This window comes from Acanthisitta chloris, unplaced genomic scaffold (genome assembly GCF_000695815.1).
Source record: "Acanthisitta chloris isolate BGI_N310 unplaced genomic scaffold, ASM69581v1 scaffold14578, whole genome shotgun sequence".
Classification (NCBI taxonomy): Eukaryota; Metazoa; Chordata; class Aves; order Passeriformes; family Acanthisittidae; genus Acanthisitta; species Acanthisitta chloris.
The window spans coordinates 70,822-90,595 of record NW_008687713.1 but is presented as its reverse complement, the minus strand read 5'-3'; the positions used below and the strand labels follow the sequence as shown (position 1 = coordinate 90,595).

Here is a 19,774-nt window from a genome sequence, read left to right as displayed (position 1 = left end):
CACATGGAACACATTTCTAAATCCTCCTAACTTAGGTGTATTTTACCAAGTACCACAATGTTGTATGCTGGGGCACTTGTATTTCTGTTTGGAGAAATCCTTTTGAAATGTTTTTATCTTTTATATTTACTCTTTCTATTTGGATGTCTGTAGTAAAGAAATGAGGAATTAAAGACAGGGTTACCAAAAGTCCACCTGTTTTACCAAGAAGCCAGTTTGACAGGATTATTAAGGCTGGATATATTGGGTGTAATAACTTGTGAGTGAATGGCTCACCCCTCTTCTACCCCTCTCCACTTCCTCAGGAACTTGGATGAGTGATACGCTTCTAGAAGTAGCACGATTTTCTTCAGGATTAATAGAACAAAATAAATAGACTTTTTTTCCTCCTTCCATCAGGCTGCCCTTGTTCTCCTTTTCAAATCAAATGTCACATTGACTCCAATCCGGTGTTGGAAGCATGTGGGGAACTGCAGCACATCAACTCGGCGCAATGTCTCCATCAGGCTGGAAGGAAGCCCAAAACCAAAGCTCCGCTGGCCAAAATGCATCCTCTGCAGAAACCTCAAGGCAAGTGGCTTTGTCCTTACAGCAATTGTCCAAGCTTTTGTTGCACAGGAAGTGTAATGTTTTAAGATGATTGCTTTGAGTCACAGCAAAATAGCTATTTTTATGTTCTAATGTATAGCTGGTAGGGTTTTATTATCTTCGTTTTTCCCAGTGTTAGATAAGCACTTAGAGAAGCTTTCAAGAAGAAATTGATTCAGCAATAACCAATTACTTAACTTGTCAGTTTACATTTCCTGTACTGTTGTTATACCTCAAGCTGCTGTGAAGTGTGAGTTGAATTTAGTAATAGTGTTTACATTTTTAATTTTTTTTTCGACAAAGAAGTATTTTAGGTAAGAATGTCTTATTGTTTCAGCCTGGTCTGTTTTCCATTTATTGTAAGAACTGTGCATGGCAACAGGAAATGCCTAACTGGAATGAATGTATTTTAAAACTGAGAACTAGAAGCTAAACCAATCACGTGTGGGCTGTGGTACTAATGCAGACCTGCCAGCTTGTGGTCAAATAGGTGACAATCCCAAGGAATGGTGGAAGAAGAGCCATGAAGAAGCATGTTCCAGCTGGTCTTCAGCTGGTCTTCTGCTCTCCTCAGGCTTCTGAATTCTAAAAAAATGACTGCAGTAAATTTCTTGAAAGAGGCTAAAGTGTTTTCATATTTCTCCATCAGTGAAATGACATGTGGTCTTTCTTTGTAATGTCAGTTTGCCAAGTGCCCTACTGCTACTACCCCCTGCATGTAGAACTGGCTGCAGTTGTGTCTGTAATGGCTTGCTGGAATTGGGGGTGCAGAAAGCATAGAAATGGAGAGATGTTTGAACAACAACAAAGAAAGTACTGTATTTTCTGTTTCTGGAAGTAGACCTTAAATGTTAAATTAATCTGCTAGTTCATGCTTGAAACATCTCACAGGGTCTGTGTATTTATGGAGCTTTCACCTAGAGGTCTTGATTGTCCAGGTTTAATTAGTGAGTGTTTAATGAATGTTGTTAATACTGACAATAAAAAGGAACATCAGAAGTGTCTGTTCAGTAAGAACTGAAATGAATTCAGCTGGTATAGATACTTTGCTCTTGTGCTCATGGCACTGATTTCCAATCACTGAGGACATAACCTGTTGTTTATATGTGAGTATTTCATAAAAGTTGAAGAGACCCTACTTAGCCTTATTCAAATCATGCTTAAAACTTACCCAAGTCGATGATGATGATCTCTTTCTGTCTCAAGACAGGTATCACTGCTTTTTTTCTGCTGCTCATACCCCCACAAGCTCTCTCCTATTACAGGCATAAGTTTAGAACAGAAGTCAGTGTATCTTACTGGCTGGTTCATGTTCTGAAAAGGATGAAGGTGGTTAAAGAAGTGAAATAAACACTCTAAGGAAAAATGCTTTCTTGACTGGTTACTCTTGCTGATGCTTTTTTGGACAGAACTCATTTTGTTGTGCATCTTGATGTCACTGTAAAAGGAGTCCAAGAAGAAACAGGAGTCTCAATGAAAATTCCCATGGGACTGTTGGGCAGTATTCAACAGTCAAAAATCAAGTTGAGCCAGCTTAGCCAAAGCTACAGATTCAGGTGACAAGTCTTGGTCATGGATGTGCCAATCATCTTTCTGAGAGACACTTCTTTGGGTTAATTTTAAATAATGATCTTATTATTTCACTTTTGTTCTTCATAATAAAACTGCTTTTAAAAATATCTGCAATTAGCTGACATATGACAGGAGAGAACAGTATGTAGGATACTTTGCAAGGAAGGAAATAAAACTGAAGAGAAAAAAGATAGTACTATTTTGGCTTTGTAAGTTTGAAATGGCTTTTCTCCCTTGTCATTGATCTTCTGTTACTGCATGGGTTTTATGCCCTGTAAAGAAAGCAGAACACTTCAAGCCCCTCCAGGAAAAGGAAAACACCAAATGTTAAAAAAATAAATTGTATTAAATTGGCTGTAGCAAAGGGGAAATTTTAAATGTAAAACATCCTTACTTTTTCTTGGTGGTCATATTCACAAAAAGTAGTTGTGATAGTGTGGTGTATTTCCTTGCAGCAGACATAAATCTTTCCTCAGTTTTCTGTTGGTATTTTTATGCAAGAACCTTTCTTCCCAGAGCTTTCTCCCTAGAGCCATGTGGCTGCCTCATTAAAGCCTGTTTCTTGTTGATTTGTTGGGTGGGATGTGCTGGCATCACCACCTGAGGCTCCAGAAGCAGCTGTCTGCCTCCACCCAAGGCTGTGCTTTTGGCTCATTTATTTTTATTTTTTTTTAGTATATTTTCTTCCCAGGAGATAACCCTTCATAATCTGCTTCAGCATCTGTATTTTTTTAGATCTCTTCTTGTCGAGGACCTTAACTGAAGTAAGTAAATCTGCAAGTGTGACTCACACCACTTCAGTTTTTCCCAGCTTTCCCAGTGAGTCATGCTGTCCCCCACCACTGGGATGGTGGATGGGAATGCCTCCATCCAGTCACAAAAAAATGTGTGTTGAGTGTTTGCTTGTGAGAGAGGAATTCTTGCCCTGGGGGAATGAAGTAATGCAAAGGCTGAGGTGCTCATTTGGCAGTGAGGGAAGCGCCTGTGTTCCCAGCTGGTTTAAGGATTCAGGGCCAAGCCTGGGCCGTACCTTCTCCCATCTTTTTTATCCTTGACCTTCATTTTTCTAATTCTGTCCTGCTGGTTCTTATTTCACTTGGTCCTTCTGAAGCAAAAATTTTGTGACTTGGGTTCTGCCTCCTCCAAATAGCCATGGGCTGCTATGTAAAACCTTCAGGAGGACAGATGGGGAAATACCATTCCAGCATGTGGTTTCAGCCTGCAAGCACCACCTGAAAATGCTCTGTAAAGCATTTCCATAAAGAAAACTTCTAATTTTAGTAAGAATCATAGAATTCCAGTATGGTTTGGGTTGAAAGGGACCTTAAAGCTCACCTCTTTCTAACCCATCTGCTATGGGCCTGGACACCTTCCATTAGACCAGGTTGCTCTAAGCCAGATCCAACCTGGCCTGGAACACTTCCAGGGATGGGGCAGCCACAGCTCCTCTGGGCAACCTATACCAGTGCTTCAGCACCCTCACAGGGAAGAATTTCTTCCCAATATCCAATTTAACCCTGCCTTTGGCAGTGGGAAGCCATTCCCCCTTGTCCTGTTCCTCCAGGCCCTTGTGCAAAGTCCCTCTCCATCTCTCTTGGGGCCCCTTTAGGCACTGGAAGGGGCTCTGAGTTCTTCCCACAGCCTTCTCTTCTCCATGCTGAACACCCTCAGCTCTTCCATCCAGTCTCCATAGCAAAGGTTCTCCAGCCCTTGCGGCATCTTCCTGACCTCCTCTGGACTCGTTGCAACAGGTTAATGTCTTTCTTGTGTTGGGGGCCCCAGAGCTGAAGGCAGCACTGCAGGTGAGGTCTCACAGTGAAGCTCCCCTCACCTGCTACCCCCACTGCTGGGCATGAGCCCAGGACACAGTTTGTTTCAGGGCTACCAGTGCAAATGACCAGAGAATGTTTAACATCTCAACAACCAACACCCCCAAGTTCCAAGATCCCCTCAATCCATTCTCTGCCCAGTCTGTATTTGGGATTGCCCTGACCCATGTGCACTTGGCCTTGAACCACATCTTGTGTGGCTGAAAGTTTGCTTGGTAAGTAGTTCTTCGTAGAGTCACTGGCTTTGCTTCTGTGATGTTGTCTCCATTTCTCAACATTACTTCAGTAATTAAAAATTCAGAACCAACAAGTGTTTTCTTGCTTCCTTTTGGTCCAGTGCAGAGTGTGTAGTATTAGGTGATTCAGGTGATCTGCTAACAGGAAGGATGTCAAATGTTTACATGAGCAGCAGTGACACCCAGTGTAAACACCATGGTATTAGTGGTAAATCTTTTAATGTTGTGGACTGAGGCCACCTGATGGGGTGTGTTGGGTAGGTTCTGGCCTGTCTGCTTGCTGCTCTATGCACCAGTAACTGAGGAGCCTAGAGGTTGCCTTTTCTGGCTAGATGGGCCAGACATCTGCACGGACACTTGTTTTTAGGCTAGGAGGAACATGGCCAGGCACTCACTAATCACATGGTGTGCCCAGGAAAACCTGGTGAACAAAACACAGAGCTCCATCATCTCGTTTATATGCAGGAGGATTTTATCTTCCTGCTTCCCTGTTATTCATGTATTAAGATAGGGTTTGTGAAGGTGTTTTCAAAATTAGATTTTAACAACTTTATTTTAAGATAGGAGTTCCAGATGTTTTGAAGATAGGGCAAATCAGTCCTCTTAGAGGAAATGCCCACTTAAAGCTGAGACCCTTCAATGACTAGACTTTATTCTTTTGTGCTGATGAAATAAACTAAGTAATGCAGGGAGTTTGAATCTGACCTATACTCAGAGCTTCAGAATGCTTTAACAGGACTTCATCACCAACCTCAGACAGCAGTTGTCTGTGCACTGCTGTGGCAGCTCCCATCCACTGGAGCAGGGTGGGCATCTGGGCTGAACAGAAACAGAGCCTTCTGTAGGATAGGGACAACAGGAATTGGCTTTTTGGGTGCATATGCATCCGTTTAGCCTCCTAGAGCAAGTAACCCTGAAATTGCATTCAGAACAGTTGCTAACACAAGCTCTGTTACAATGCTGATCACATGTGCCGTGTGAGCCATTTAAAAGTGGGAAATGCTTGAAAGAAATTGTTCTTGACAATGTTATTTAATAAAACATATAGTTGGAGTTTCCTCATTTGACGTGTCAACTGTTTGGATAGTCTAGACTGGAGAGGACGTTTGGCAGTGCTGCTCCAAGCAGTGTGTGCTTTTGGGAGCAATCCCATAGGCAGTTTTCCTGCCTTCCAGTGTCAGCTCTGCCTGTGGGAGTTGCTTTCCCTGTATGAAACTATGACAGCACGGGAACCTGTTGCCATGGGTTACTGCTTGCCTATGATAAACCATTTACTCTGCAATCAATGGAAGGGCTGAATAAATTTTTAAAAACGACATTACATTTTAATGCCCTTTTTTCTGAAATACTGTGTTAAACTCTGTGCCTTAGCCTCTCTGTGAGTCCTGGAGCAGAATGTGTGCGTTCTTACAACCCGTGTTTTATTTATATCGTATGCATCTCAATGTAGAACCAAAAGAGGAAGGAAATTTGTGAAGACTACGCCACAGAAGAGTGGGGGGAGGGAGAATGAGAGGAAGAAAAGCCATTATGTTCTGCCTGTGGTGTTTTTGACCAAGCAAACACAAGGCACTGAAATCCATGGTGGGATTGGGTTTTGGTTGTTTGTTTTGGGTTGTGTTCCACCACACCCCCCCCCATCCCCACCCTGTGCTTTTTCCCCCCCAGTATAAGAGATTCGACAGAGTGCCTGAGTTTTGAGAAGTCTTGGGAGGGGAAGCTCATTAGTGTAATCGAGATGGTGAGCACCCTTGCAAACACGAAGTGTTAGCTGTGCATCCTGTTTGGTAATGAGGAAGCAGTGGTGCAGTTCTGTGCCCTGCCAGGCTCAGTAGCACGGCTAATGCAGCTGTAGAAACATGAGATAGAAGCCCACAGGTTTTTAGCAACTTGCTTCGGTGTAGGCAGTACTTTGGGACTGCACCTGTGCAGTTTATGAAGGATTGTGAAGGAATGCATACACCTCGGTCTGGATTTTGTTCCCAGTTTACGATAAAGAAGATGGAGATTAATCCTCCTGTTTTTTCCCTTCTCTTTTACTAGTACCTCCTAAGCCTGTCCATCTCAAACCTGGGCAGGAAAGAATTCCTCCTGCACCATCTCGACCTTTGCCAGCTGATCCCAAGTCATCGAGGAGCTTAGCACCTGGAGAGGAAGAAATACCATTATCAGCAGGAGTCAACACGCTCATTGAGAAATTTGAAAGCATTAGGTAAATATGGCTTTGCAAGATCTGCTTTCAGCTCTCTTTGCTGCATTTTTAACCTAGAATATAACAATAGAAAACATTAACTGTAATCATCACATAGAAAGACCTCTTGGGATGTTTTCTACTGGAAGTGAGAACACAATATCTTTTTAATAAAAGCAGTGAGTTTTACTTTGTAACATATGGTTGTGCTTAAGGAGCTTAGGACCTGTGGAATTTCTTAAAGTTCTGCCTTACCAAAGACAAGTGGCCCAGAGTCTGCTTTGAGTAAGCTGGCTTGATGTGGGGATTGCATTAAAGGAACTTGATTATTGTGATAGAAAATAATTGAGTTTTCTGTTGAAGATAGAGTAAATGTCAGACCTTGCTTCTGGGAGGTGGGGGAGGGTTAAGTTGCAGTGTACTATGAAACAATATCAGAACACCATTTCCTCTGAAACTTTGTATATAAGAGACACTAGATGGGGTAAAATATATGTATTTTGCTGTAAAACCAGCTCAGTTTGCAAGCACAGGAAAACTCTCTGAAGACCAAATCTGCCTGATGGAGCTGAGTGTTGGTTTTTTTCTTTTCGTAAAGAGGGAGATGGAGACAGAGGCACAGTATTGTGCCTTGGAGTGTGTTACCACCTGGGTGAACCTGGTGTCTTTTGAAGAGAAGAAGTAGTGCCTTCTTGTGCTTCAGTGCATCATCTGTGGCAGAAAACACCTTGCCCCAAAGGCTTGGTTCTGTTGAAGAACACGAGTTCCTGTTTAAATGAGCCCACCACCAAATGCTTCTCTTAAAAGATGATTCCTCTCTCTCCAAACCCTCAAATCAGACTATTCTTCAAGGTGATGTGGGGAGCACAAAAGGACCCCACATTTTGATGGTGCCATTCCAATAGAATTTAGGGCTGGGGTGGTGTATTTTTGTTGGATGTTGCTGGTTGATGGTTCTTACTGCAGTGTGCACACACTTGGGGTGGTGTATTTTTGTTGGATGTTGTTGGTTGATGGTTCTTACTGCAATGTGCACACACCTGCCTCCTGGGATTGTCAGTGGGGTGCAGGAAATACAGCTTGAATCAAGTGACAATCAGACCCTCTCTTTCGGGGCACTAGTGAAACCTCTTCAGTGTTAATATGAATGACTGTGCTGCTTTCTTTTCACCCGCAGGCAACCTGTACATATTCTTCAAAGAAACCAGCTAAATTTAGCTCTTAAGATGGAACCTGGCCTGGACTCATGCAAGCAGACAAGCTCGTGTGACTGTGACACCGTGGCTTCCAGCGGCTCTTCCACAAATGAGAAGACTGAACCGGACGAAGCTGAGCCCGACGTACCATGCAGCACGGATCTAACTAACACAGACATAATGAAAATTAAAGAGCTGAGCATAGGTGATAACAAAAGCCATGAAGACTGTACTGCTGTGACTGTGAGCAAAGAGCCCTCTGCAGAGCTTGGCAATAAAGACTCAATTGCAGAACTGAACGGGAATGGTAAAATTCCCAACAGAGACAGTGGCATTGACAGTCCTTCTTGTAGCGTGGCTGGGGAAACATTCCCCAGCGAAGAAGGGGCAGAGCAGAAGAAGCCCAGCGTGGCTGGGAACCCAGGGGAGATGGAACCTGACAAAAAGGGCACCAAACCTTCCTCTGCAGAGCAGAAGAGAGACTCCACGCAGGATGAGGACAGTGACATTGATGAAGGAAGCAGCGAGGAGCAAGAGACAGCAGAATTGCCAAAGCTAGAGTTTTTGGATGTAAACAAGGTAAGGAAGTTCCTATGCAGTTCTCTGAAACCAGTTCCCAGCTCTGGCCAGAGGTCCCTTGTATCACTTTCATATGCTGTTTGGGTTATTTGGTTAGTTGGTTTTACGTCAAAGGATCAAGACAGTCAGTATTATTTCCTGTTTGACACAGGTCCTAACTCGTTCCTGACCTTGATAGTATCTTTTAAAAAGGTTCCCAGTCTTGCTTTAAAAGGTTTCATATAAGAAAATCCATCACAGCCAGAGGAAAGCTGTTAAAATTTAAATCCTTTTGTAGGTCTAGGCTCACACTTTGTGTTTGTTGTCTGGGTTTGTCTAGGTTCAGCTTGTTAGAGCATGTTGTTTTTTCAGTGGGGCTCTGTGATACTCAGAGGGCTAATGGGATAGTGCATCTTGCAGGGTCAGGGCTTCATATCCAAGTAGGACAGGCATGATCAAAATCTGGTCTCACACAAAATTTATGCCTTTTTTTTTTTTTTTGCACAAACCTGTGCTTTTATTGATGTGACTAGTTCTTGAGTGCAAAGAAGTTGTTTTGAGGGTAGTTATGTCAAATTACTCTTCAGGAAGCTGTAGCTAGAAGAGATTTTCTTTGATTCTAGAATAATGTAGCCCAGGCTGTTGTGTGTAAGCTCTGTAAGATTAATGACAGATTCCTTTGATTATATGTTTATCAAAACAGTTATTTTTAGAAATAGTGCTGATAGAATAGGTTAGATTTTTCACGTTGCAACAGAATATTGCAAAATGTTCCACTTCTTGTTTGGTGGGGTTTTTTCGTTTGTATTTGGGGTGTTTGGGTTTTGTTTTCTTTGCCCCCCTCAGCCATCATGCTAGTAAGGTTAATATAGTGGATTTTTGGTGTTTTAAAGAATATGATGAGCAAGAAACCAGAGAATCATAGCATAACCTGAGTTGGAAGGAACCCATAAGGGTCATCAAAGTCTAACTCCTGGAAAACAATGCATTAAATTAAAAATTCTTTAATCTGGTAATTAAATTTATGGTTTGGACTAGGAATGGTATATCAAACCAACTGTGGTGATCCCAAGATGGGCATTTTACCATTAAGATTAAGAAGTGCTTTGCTGACAAATACCAGTGTTTTGTAAGACATCAAAGCTTTGATGGCCCTGTTTAAGTCTTGTCCCTTAAGTTAAGTGTCCATATAGTATGAAATAATGCTGGTGAGAAAGAGTTATAGTTCTGTAATTCTCTGGAGCATGCTTGGTGAATTTAGGAGAGAGAGGTCTCTAGAGGAAGACTGGTTTGTTTTGGTTTTTATTTTACTCTTCTTCCTGAGGTGCGTTTATGTGACGCACTGCAGGTTCTCCCTTGCATTTTGAGTTGATCTCCCCTTGCAAAAGGCAGTTTTGAGGCTGACCAAGCTACCCTGTCACCCTGTTTTTGCAGCCATGCGGAAGGGGAAGGCTGAGAGATCTACTGCCTCTTCTTCAGTGTAAGGATTGTGCCCTCTTCTGGGGATGTGGCATGTGAATCCAATTTCTGAGCTAGGTGTCCACATAGAATCACAGAATCACTAAGGTTGGAAAAGACCTCTGAGATAATTGAGTCCAACTGTTACCCTAACACTGCCAGGGCCATCACTAAACCGTGTCCCTAAGAACCACATCCAGATGTTTTTTGAACACTTCCAGTGAGTCCACCACTGCCCTGGGCAGCCTGTTCCAATGCCTGACCACCCTTTCAATGAAGAAATTTTTCCTAATATCCTTCCCTGGCACGACTTGAAGTCATTTCCTGCTCTCCCCTTTGCTTCTGTTGGAGATTTGGGACACTATGGGCTCAGGGTTGGGGTGAAGGGTCATAGCTTCCAGTGAGGGGACCCAGTGTGATTCAGAGATGACCTGTTTCATGGTTATTCTTTGTCTGGAATTTCACATCACCCTTGACAAAACTGATAATTTTCCAAAAAACAGGGGGCCTGCCCTGCTTGAAGGAAGAGAGGAGAGTTCAGTCAGCACCAGCTGCTGGCTTGAGAGCTGGAGAGACCTCAGCTCCTCCAGAAAGCTTTTTGTTGGGAGCCAGTGTCTTTTTCCTGCATGCCCCTTCCCACCCCTAGTACCAGGCTTTGCAGCTGCACCACAGAGGTAACCAGTGCTCTCATTAAATATGCAAGTTGTTGCAGTTGGAGGAGGATGCATAAGAAATACAGATGCAGAGTGATTTAATGATGGCTCAGTAACTCCTAGGATATCAGGTTAAGTGAAGCTCGTGAATAAACATAAGTTAAAAAAACCCATTTGCGTTTTTCTTCTGTAATTTTCTACTTCAGATCTCTCTCCTTCCTCCCTCTGAGCTTTCACACAGCCCACGGCTGGGGAAGTAACCTTGCCTGCTACACAACTGGTATTTTTTATTTAGTCTAGGTTTAGCTCTACAGTGTGATGGGGCTTCCTTTGGGAGTCTGCAGCAGTCTAACAGGGCTCACTATTAGCACAAAATTATTGGAATAGGTTTTAAAATCTCAGGAGTGACTTACTGGGATTTCCAGTTATCTCTTATCAAAATGAAAATGAACAAGGGGAGCTTATTAGTTTTGATAATGTCTCAGAAAATGTCAGGAGCTCCAGGAACTGAGGCACATTAACACTGATGGTTACAAAGGTGGTTACAAAGAAAAGAAGTAGCATGAAAGTGAGACTGGGGGTCTGTCGTGCTCTGCAGTCATACACCCAAGACTTCTGCTGTCTGCCTGGGAGCACTGCAGTAATGCTTTGGAAGGGATAACATTGCTTTGTAGCTTTTTATTTAGGTATTTTTCACTAAGAGTAGTACGTGCTTGTTTGTAATCACTGAAAAAAATGCCTTTCTCTGTCTCTCCTGCTTTCTGCTGTGTAAGTAGTAGCAGTGGTGCCCCATGTGGGCCTCATGCAGTCACTGACACATGCTTCCATTCTGCCTCTACATGGCTGGAGTTTCACTTCTGATTGCATTGTCCAGAATGTGTTGGAATACTTGACCTGCAGTCCTACAAGTCAGACCTTTGGGTGAGGTATCTCCACCTATATTCTGAAAAAAATGCACACAGGTCAATGTTTCACTCATAATGATGGTTAAGAAGATTCAAATATGTTATCATCATCATCTCTTGTTTTAAATATCTTAAGAAAAATGATATTTCAGTGCAACAAGGACAACCAAGCACAGGATAACTTTTCCATATTGTTTTCTGCATTTTTGAGTAGGAGGTGGTCTATAATCTTTCTGGGACTTTCTGTGTTCTTTGTAGGGCTGACTGGTGGAGTTTTAAAGCATAATCATATATGGTTTTCACCTAAGCTCTATCCCAGCAATTCTCTTGCAAGATTTGCTGAAAGCCCCTTGTGAGAGCTGCTGACTGAATATGGTTGTGCACACCAGTTGCATGAAAAATGGTTGCTGCAGGATATTGCCCAGGTTTTCTCGCATTAAGCTTTGTATGTACTTTAAATTTTCATTTCAGATTTGCTTTTTGTGGTAGCCAGGTCAGTCTTTGCTGCTGTGAATTCCTGGCCCAGCTGTGCCCATGGCACACAGCTGTGTGGGTGAGCAGGTTAGCAGGAAGCAGTGATGCATTCATGGCCACTTAGTTGCACAAATCAGACCAGCATGTGCCAATCTGTGTCTGTGACTGGGGTATTGGAGGTGAAAATGCATCCCCAGGTGTGAATCTGGCCTTCATGTGAAGTTAGTTCTCTTTGTTTTCAGGCTGGTGTTTTCTTTTACTTGAAAATATTTTACAGCAAGTTACAGCTGGAAATGAACTTCTGAATCTTCCACAAAGAAGTGAAAGAGCATCATGCTGCTTCAGGCACTGGAGTGAACTTCCTGTGTTGTGAACTCAACACCTCCCTCTTCCCTTTTCTCATCTTTCTTGTCACCCCACCAGCCAAACTGTTCCGTTCAGCCTCTGCAGTAGTGTATGACTGTAGTGTATGACTGTGCAGGACAGTCAGTGTGCTGTGGCTGCGCCAAACAGCCAGCAAGAGCACTGGGCAAAGCAGAATAAAATCCGTGTCTGAGCTGGCAGATTTATTTTAGCTTTCTTTAGAAATATGGACCATGAAATATCTCATTCCTAGTGAACTGAATGATGGTTCAGGCTTTGTTAAAGCTGTCCTGCCATGGCACAAAATGAGGTTAGAAGAATGGGACTGCTTCACATTTAATTAATCTACAGTTTTATTTTAAATGTTCTGTCCTTTGGAAGCAAGTGTGTTCCAAATTAGTCTGAAAAATGTGCTTATCTGCCTCTAGCAGAGACAGCAACTGAAGATAGTCACTCTGTAGAGCTGAGCTCAAGCTGTGAGTCTGTTCAGCCTTTGTTTGGTATTTAAGCAGATGTCAGCAAGTTTTTTTTGAAATACAAACTGAGTTGCAGATGGTGAAGGTCATGAGGTTAAAAAGTGCCTGTGCTATGTAAAGATTTACTTCTGAGTACAAATGTATTTGGTTGAAAATAATTATTTTTCAAATTCTGAATTCAGACTACTTGCAGGATGCTCTTGGTGGCTGATGTGAGGCTAGTTATGTCAGTGCCTTGCATTCGGGTGCTCCTCTGTGCCCAGCAAAACTGTCAGAGATTCTTTCTCAGTGAGGGATCCTCATTGTTACTGGGTTTGACTGGTCAGCAGTGCACTTCAGTGTAAGCTGTAATAAGTTTTATTTGCTTGTAACATTTTCAAAACTTCATTGTGCTGTGATATTTCTTTTCCCCTGAATATTAATACATATCACATGGAGAAGGAGAGCAAGATGTTGTCTAACATGGTAAAATAGCTTAAAAGAGTCTTTGAGTTGACCTGAAATCATCTGAGTAGCAGGACAGGCAGAGTCCATGTCAAAGCTTCACTCACAGTGTGGTTGCCTGGAAAGAGAGGAATTGCTTCAAAGGAAGCCTGATGATGCTTCAAATACAGAAAGGCTCTTTGCTTTCCTTTAAGTAGTACTTAGATGATGGACCTGTGGGCACTTCATGCCAAGTGGTACCTCATTCCATGTAGGATAACTGTGGCTCTGGCTTGTTTGGATTCATAGCTCGCTTTAAAAAGCCTCTGAGGTCTTTCAGTTGTACTGCAGTTTGCCTAAATATGTGTGTGTGTGTGTGTTTAAATTTTTCTTGTTTGGAAACAAAGCAAGTGATGTTGAAGAACAACGTGTTGGTGGCCTGCAGTGTAATGTCTACAAGTCCCTGCCACAAATAGGAGCCCCAGAGACAGGCATTCAGGGCAGGGATTTCTGCACTGGAGCTGGGGCCCGGGTGCTTCCTGGACTGGAAACAGCCCCGTGTGTTTAATAGGCTTCAGCTGGATTTTTCCTCCATGGATTTGTCTGGTCCTGTTGTGAACCTGCGTGAAGGTTACCGCCGGCAGTGATGTGTTGCTTGAGGAAGCAGCTCCTGAAGCAGCACCTTGGTGATGTTATTTGATGCCCTTTAGTTTTCCCATAGAAACAGTGATTAATTGCTCCCAGTTGATGGTCTCTGTTCTGTGAATCATTCTTACGTCTCTTACCTTCATCACAGTTGTCCTCTGGTCCTGTTGTGAACCTGCGTGAAGGTTACCGCCGGCAGTGATGTGTTGCTTGAGGAAGCAGCTCCTGAAGCAGCACCTTGGTGATGTTATTTGATGCCCTTTAGTTTTCCCATAGAAACAGTGATTAATTGCTCCCAGTTGATGGTCTCTGTTCTGTGAATCATTCTTACGTCTCTTACCTTCATCACAGTTGTCCCTTTTTTTATCCAGCCGATTTTTTTTTCCCTACATCTAGTCATCTCTGCTGCCCCTTTTCCATGTTTGCACTCCTGAACACAAACCAGCCAACACTCCATTCTGGATTGGTTTGGTTATATGTATGTAAGGCGTTTAAAGTCTAGACCCTTAAAAAGAGGCTGTTGGAGAGCTAAAGTCTGTGTTCTAATAATTCAAGTATTTTTAAGCACTCAGAGAGTCAAGAGTCTATGTAGCTTTTGGCTAAACTGTGCCTAAAGTCAGTGCTTTATAACTGCATTTAGGGGTTTTAAGTAGTTCTTTCTCATTTGATTTTTGAAAATGAGCTTAATGAAAGACTTCACTGAGTGATTTGGGTTACATTGCTGAAAATTCTTTCCAGGGAATTGGCCTGTGTTTAAAGCTGCACAAATATCTTAGAAATATGCCACAGAGAGTAATGCTGTGCTGGCCAGGGGAGAAATCTGGCCAAACAAGTCTGGTTTCTAGTTTACTTTTTAGTCACAGGACCCGAGTCCAAAAAGGAGAACAGTTGATTTACAGTCCGGTGCCTTCTTTTCCAAATAGGCTAGACTTATTTCCAGGTTTAGAGGCTGTTTCTGGTTCTTTATATAAAACCATAATGAACTCAAGTGATGTCCTGACCAGCCACTGACTGCACTACTAATTTCCCTTCCAGAAAATAGCTTTAAAAATGTCTCTGGAGCAAACTGATCCTGTGATGAGAGATGGAGTGGATTCTCAAATGTGTTAACCTCCTTCACTCCAGGCTCCTCTTCTGGCAGGGAATTTGACCACTGACAAAATGGAAAAGAGAACAGTTGGTGAAACCTAGGTGTGTAGGTACAGATGGATCGTGTCATTTGTAACTTGTTTTTCAGTGTACAGAGCCCCAAAAGCTATTCAACATTGCCAATGAGCTGCTCCATACGGAAGAAGCATATGTTAAAAGACTCCATCTCCTGGACCAGGTAATTCCATTTTGAATTAACTCTCCTTTGTTTGCAGTGAGCAGCAGTGGTGTCTCCTGTCCATCCCCTAACCTGTTGCCCACTAGTGTGGTGGTGTAGGTGGGAGATGGAGTTTGCATGCCAGGCTGCGTGCCCATCCCCTAACCTGTTGCCCACTAGTGTAGTGGTGTAGGTGGGAGATGGAGTTTGCCTGCCAGGCTGCGTGCTGTGAGTCCCAGAGGTGAGCTTTGGGCAAGAGAGTTCCCTGAACTGGAACCAGAGGATTAGGATGGCAGAAAGAGGAATGGGAAAGCAGCAGCCCAAGATACAGACGCTGTCAGCATTTGGTTCCTCCCTGGGTGTATGGGGAGAGGAAAACACAGGGACACTGAGTCACTGGGATATTAAGAAATCCATGACTGCTCTTTGATGTGCAAGGTGTTGCAGTTTTACTAAAATCAGGCCACGTGGGTCAGCCCTGTGCTTACAGAGAGCTGTTGTTTTACCTGTGTTTTGTAATTGTTGTCCATCATGTTTACACATGGGGATGAAGTAAAACTGGTGTGGTGAGTCTGAACTATCTTCCCCATAGATATTAAGTTGACTCTGCAGTTCAGACATTTCTATAATTACCTCAAAGAAAAAAACCATGAATGTGCAGGACAGAAATAAAAATGAGGATGAAACACACTGCTAACCAAGTGGTTGTTAAAAACAAGTGGGGGAGAAAAACAAGAAAAAGAAATGTTGTTAGAAGCTGTGACTTGGAGAGCCCTCCACACTGACTTCAGGAGCTCGATGGAAGACTTGAGGTGTTTGCTTGGGATGAGCAGAGACTGTTTCTAGGCCATAGAAATCTAGGGACTGTCCTTCACTTTTGTTCAGTACAGTGTAATTTTTCCTACAGTGAAGCAAAATAATCACATGGTTTATTTTGCTTCATGTAAATAGCAGTAAGTGCTCTTGAGGGACTGAATGTGCTTTGCAGCATGCACTCCCAAATATGAGATGTCTGATCTTCTCAGTCATTTCAATCTTTTCTTGATTTACAACTTGGATTTTCCTCATTTATGCCTATGGCCTACAGTGATAAATCTAACCCTGAGAGACAGGGGGCTTACATTTTGTGAACCTCCTGAAAGATGCCAAGGGCTGACTACCAGAAATCAAAATCTGTAGCTCTGTTCTAAGCAGTCAGCTTTACAAAGCTGCAGTTAAAGCCAGCTTGTCTAGGATTGCATTTTGTGACTAAATGCTGATACTGTCTTGTTGCCTTCTGCAGGTTTTTTGCACTAAGTTGTCCGAAGCAGGGATTTCATCTGAAGTGATAACAGGCATCTTCTCAAATATTTCTTCCATCTATTGTTTCCATGGACAATTTCTTCTTCCTGAGCTTAAGACAAGAATTACACAAGAATGGTGGGTAACTCATTAAAATGATTTTAAAAATACATTTTCAAGAAACTAGAGCAACCCAAAGGCCTACTCTGGTTCCAGAGTCTTAATTGTTTAATGCAGTAGTTAAAACATTAGCTATTTAATGCACTAGTATGGAGTCTCTTAAGCATTTCTGACTGTAGGAATAGACCTGAGCACTCAAAATTTCCAGAATACATTGTAAGAATTTTTTCAATCCAAAGTGTTGCCAGAACTGTTTTCCTTACTGCATTCCACTCTCCTATTATTGCAGTACTATGAAATTGCTGGTGTTAGACCCATAGATGAAGTGTTTTGGCCCCACGGTTACTTCTCAAAGAAGGAGCATGCATCCTTGTGTCACAGGCTAGACTTTGCAGGCCATGTTGAGGATTTTCATTTCATGTTTTCTTTAATGAATGGTTATGTAAAATTTAGTTTAATGTTAAGGTTAGCATCATAGCAGCCAACCAGTGGAACTCTGGACAGATAGGACAGATGATGTCATCTCTATATGTCTGCTTATGTCTGTTACACAACCACTTCTGTTGTTGAGCACCACAGTGTTGCATCAGTTTTTGCCTCACAATTTGTTGGCTTTCTGTGCTAGGATATAGTAAATATTACTGGTTAAAGTGTATATGTCCTTTGTTTAAGAAAATAAGTGTAGTTTTTTTGCTTGTTGGCTTTTGGGTTTTTTGGTGTTTTGTTCTTTTTCCCCCCAGTGAGTACAAAAGATCAAATACCAATTAAATTTTGGCTTCAAACTTTGGTTGAAGGTTGGAATTGATGATCTGGGATGTCTTTTCCTACCTTAATGATTCCATGATTCTGTAAGGCAGAAATGCAGAATAGGTACTGAGGTTAGTCGTAAGGCAGATCTGGGAAACTGGATTTGAGATGACACATTGGCTGTACAGTGTCCTGCAGTGGCAGATGCAGATAGTGCTGACTGTACCTTTCCAGGTACCCTAAATGACCAGAACAAGCCTAGAGCTCACATCACTCTTGGCTGAGTCCAGTCTTCACGCAGTTCATCAGTGACAAGAAGGAATAAACGAGTCTCTGCCCCTTTGTGCCTGACCTGTGCTGGCAGGGACAACTGTAATAAAGGGGAGGAAGACTGGGTAGTCCAGGAATCAGAAGAGGACAGAGGCTTGTTAACTGGCTAAAGAAGTCTTGTGTGGTCAGGCTGGGGGAAGAATCACTGGCTCTCTGCCTGGCCATGAGTTTGGGGGAGAGATGTGTGGCTATGGTTGCTCCAGCCTGGGAGAGTCTCTAGGTAAACATGTGGCTGGCCCCCAGGGATTACTTAGCTGAACTGAACCATATCTTTGCATTAAAAACTTTTCAGATGTTTGGCTGTGGTGGAAAACATTTTTTAAAAGTAAATTTTCCCACGAGGTTTTGTGCTGGGCAGAAGAGGTCTATAGATGTTCCTTTAGCAATGCCTAGTCAGTTTGAATCTGATCTTCAGTTAAGAGAGTGACAGTGGGTGCAGAAATATCATCCCTTGTACATCAGGATTAATGTCTGAGGTTTCACCTAGAGTCTTGTATAGATTACTTAGAATTAGACTTAGTCTAAATGTCTTGACTGCACACGTGTGTAAGTGCTGGTGCATGTGGGAGTCAACTGTTGAAGTCTTAGAGCTGTGTTTTCTCTGTCACATAGGAGTGTCAACCCTCGGCTAGGAGACATCCTACAGAAACTCGCTCCTTTTCTGAAGATGTATGGAGAATATGTGAAGAACTTTGACAGGGCAATGGACATGGTGAACACATGTATGCAGAGGTCCTCTCCCTTCAAAGATGTTGTTCAGAACATACAGGTATGTTGTTAATTGGCATCATAGGGCTTGGAGATATCCTCATTCATTTGTGTGAATTTATTTATCTCCCAGTGCATGACATGCAGTATTATAGCCACAATACTGCATTGATACTAAAAGTACACACTTTTCGTGGCAGTCCGTTCTTTTCTTTTGCTGTGCCACAGATTTTTCACATATGTAGCTTTTATCCACTTGTGGTTTTTCCTCTTGCTCCTCTCTCTCCTCTATCCTCTTCTTCCCCTTGTCCATTAAACTGACAGAGGGCAGGGTTAGATTAGATATATGGAAGAAATTCTTCCCTGTGAGGGTGGTGAGGTACTGGCAGAGATTGCCCAGAGAAGCTGTGGCTGTCCCATCCCTGGAGGTGTTCCAGGCCAGGTTGGATGGGGCTTGGAGCAACCCGGGCTAGCGGAAGGTGTCCCTGACCATGGTGGGGGTTTAGGATTGAGTTGAGCTTTAAGATCCCTTCCAACCCAAACTATGCCATGATTCTGTGATTTAAGAGGAGTATCAGAAGTCACAGAATGAAAATTTTCCAGCATGAAACTTTGCCATTGGCACAGCAGTTCTGATTCTTTTTTTATTTGGCTTCCTCGTTGCTAATTTTAACTGCTTTTTAATAACCACATTTTCATTCTGAGGTGGGTGTGTTTGAGTATGGACACATCACTGATAGCATCTGCTGTTGGTCTGGTTCTCCCGAGGCTCCCAAAGTGGTGCAGAGCTCTCAGGATCACAGCTCCGTAGGAGGAAGCTTAACGTGGATTTTCATGTGTTTTCTCTTAATTTATACAAAAAGCTGCATGAGGAAGGGAGGAGAGAGCTCTGCTTATGCTGATGGAGCCATAAAACCTCTCTCCCTCGGGCCCTGGGCCAGCTGAAGGGGTGCAGCAGGCTCCAGCTTGTGAGCATCCCTGTACCAGTGCTGGGAAAGTGGATATCGCCCTTTGGGAGGGGAGGGCTGGCAGGGAGGGGGTTAAGCTGAGCTGCCTGCCTTAAATGGGAGAATTGTGGCTAGGCCAGCTGTCAGGAATCAAGTAATCTCCCAGCAAGCTGGGAGATGAGAGGCCCTTCACAGAGGGTCAGGGCTGCGGCTGTGACTCAGACAGAAGCTGGGAGAAGCAGGGACTGAGAGGTCCTTTCCTATCAGGCTTCTGCTTCACATGGCCTTTTCTTGCCCCTTTTTTTGCCTGCTCCCACAAGGGCCCACACAGCAGCCCTGTGTTTTGCTGTTTTCAGCCTGTGCCAAGCCACGGACACGGCTTCTGCAGGGTGCACCCATTTGAGACCGTTTTTCCTACAGCACAGGCATCTGTCCTCCCTAAAATTCACCTGTCTCTTCCCATCACCAAACTTCCACCACACTGTTAGTCTGTGCCTGTCCCAGGCAGTTCTGCTGGTACTTGAGCAGTTCTGCTGGTACTTGAGCAGAGCTCTGACAGGCAGTGTGGGCACCAGCAATGCAGACAGGAGATGCAACTCTGAAGCTCACTGATAACAGGATTGCATGGTACGTTATTCCATGGCTGCTTCACAGCACCTGCTGTCAATGACTATAGCTGCAGGAGGCAGAGATTTGACCCAGAATACTTGGTCTACTCACCTGACCTATCTCTCTGCTCTCAAAAGCCACTGTCTGTTTCCAAAATAC

At 43.2% G+C, this 19,774-nt stretch overlaps 1 protein-coding gene across 1 annotated transcript in view; it reads left to right on the top strand.

Moving 5' to 3' along the window:
• The first annotated feature begins 405 nt into the window (after positions 1-405).
• The window catches only part of FGD3 (FYVE, RhoGEF and PH domain containing 3), a 50,031-nt gene continuing 30,662 nt past the window's right edge, over positions 406-19,774 (top strand). The window contains exons 1-6 of the mRNA XM_009080722.1: positions 406-570; positions 6,269-6,437; positions 7,594-8,191; positions 14,805-14,894; positions 16,156-16,292; positions 17,964-18,120. Coding sequence (XP_009078970.1) covers positions 546-570; positions 6,269-6,437; positions 7,594-8,191; positions 14,805-14,894; positions 16,156-16,292; positions 17,964-18,120 — 1,176 coding nt within the window. The 5' untranslated portion in view covers positions 406-545. The remainder of the gene's footprint in view (positions 571-6,268; positions 6,438-7,593; positions 8,192-14,804; positions 14,895-16,155; positions 16,293-17,963; positions 18,121-19,774) is intronic.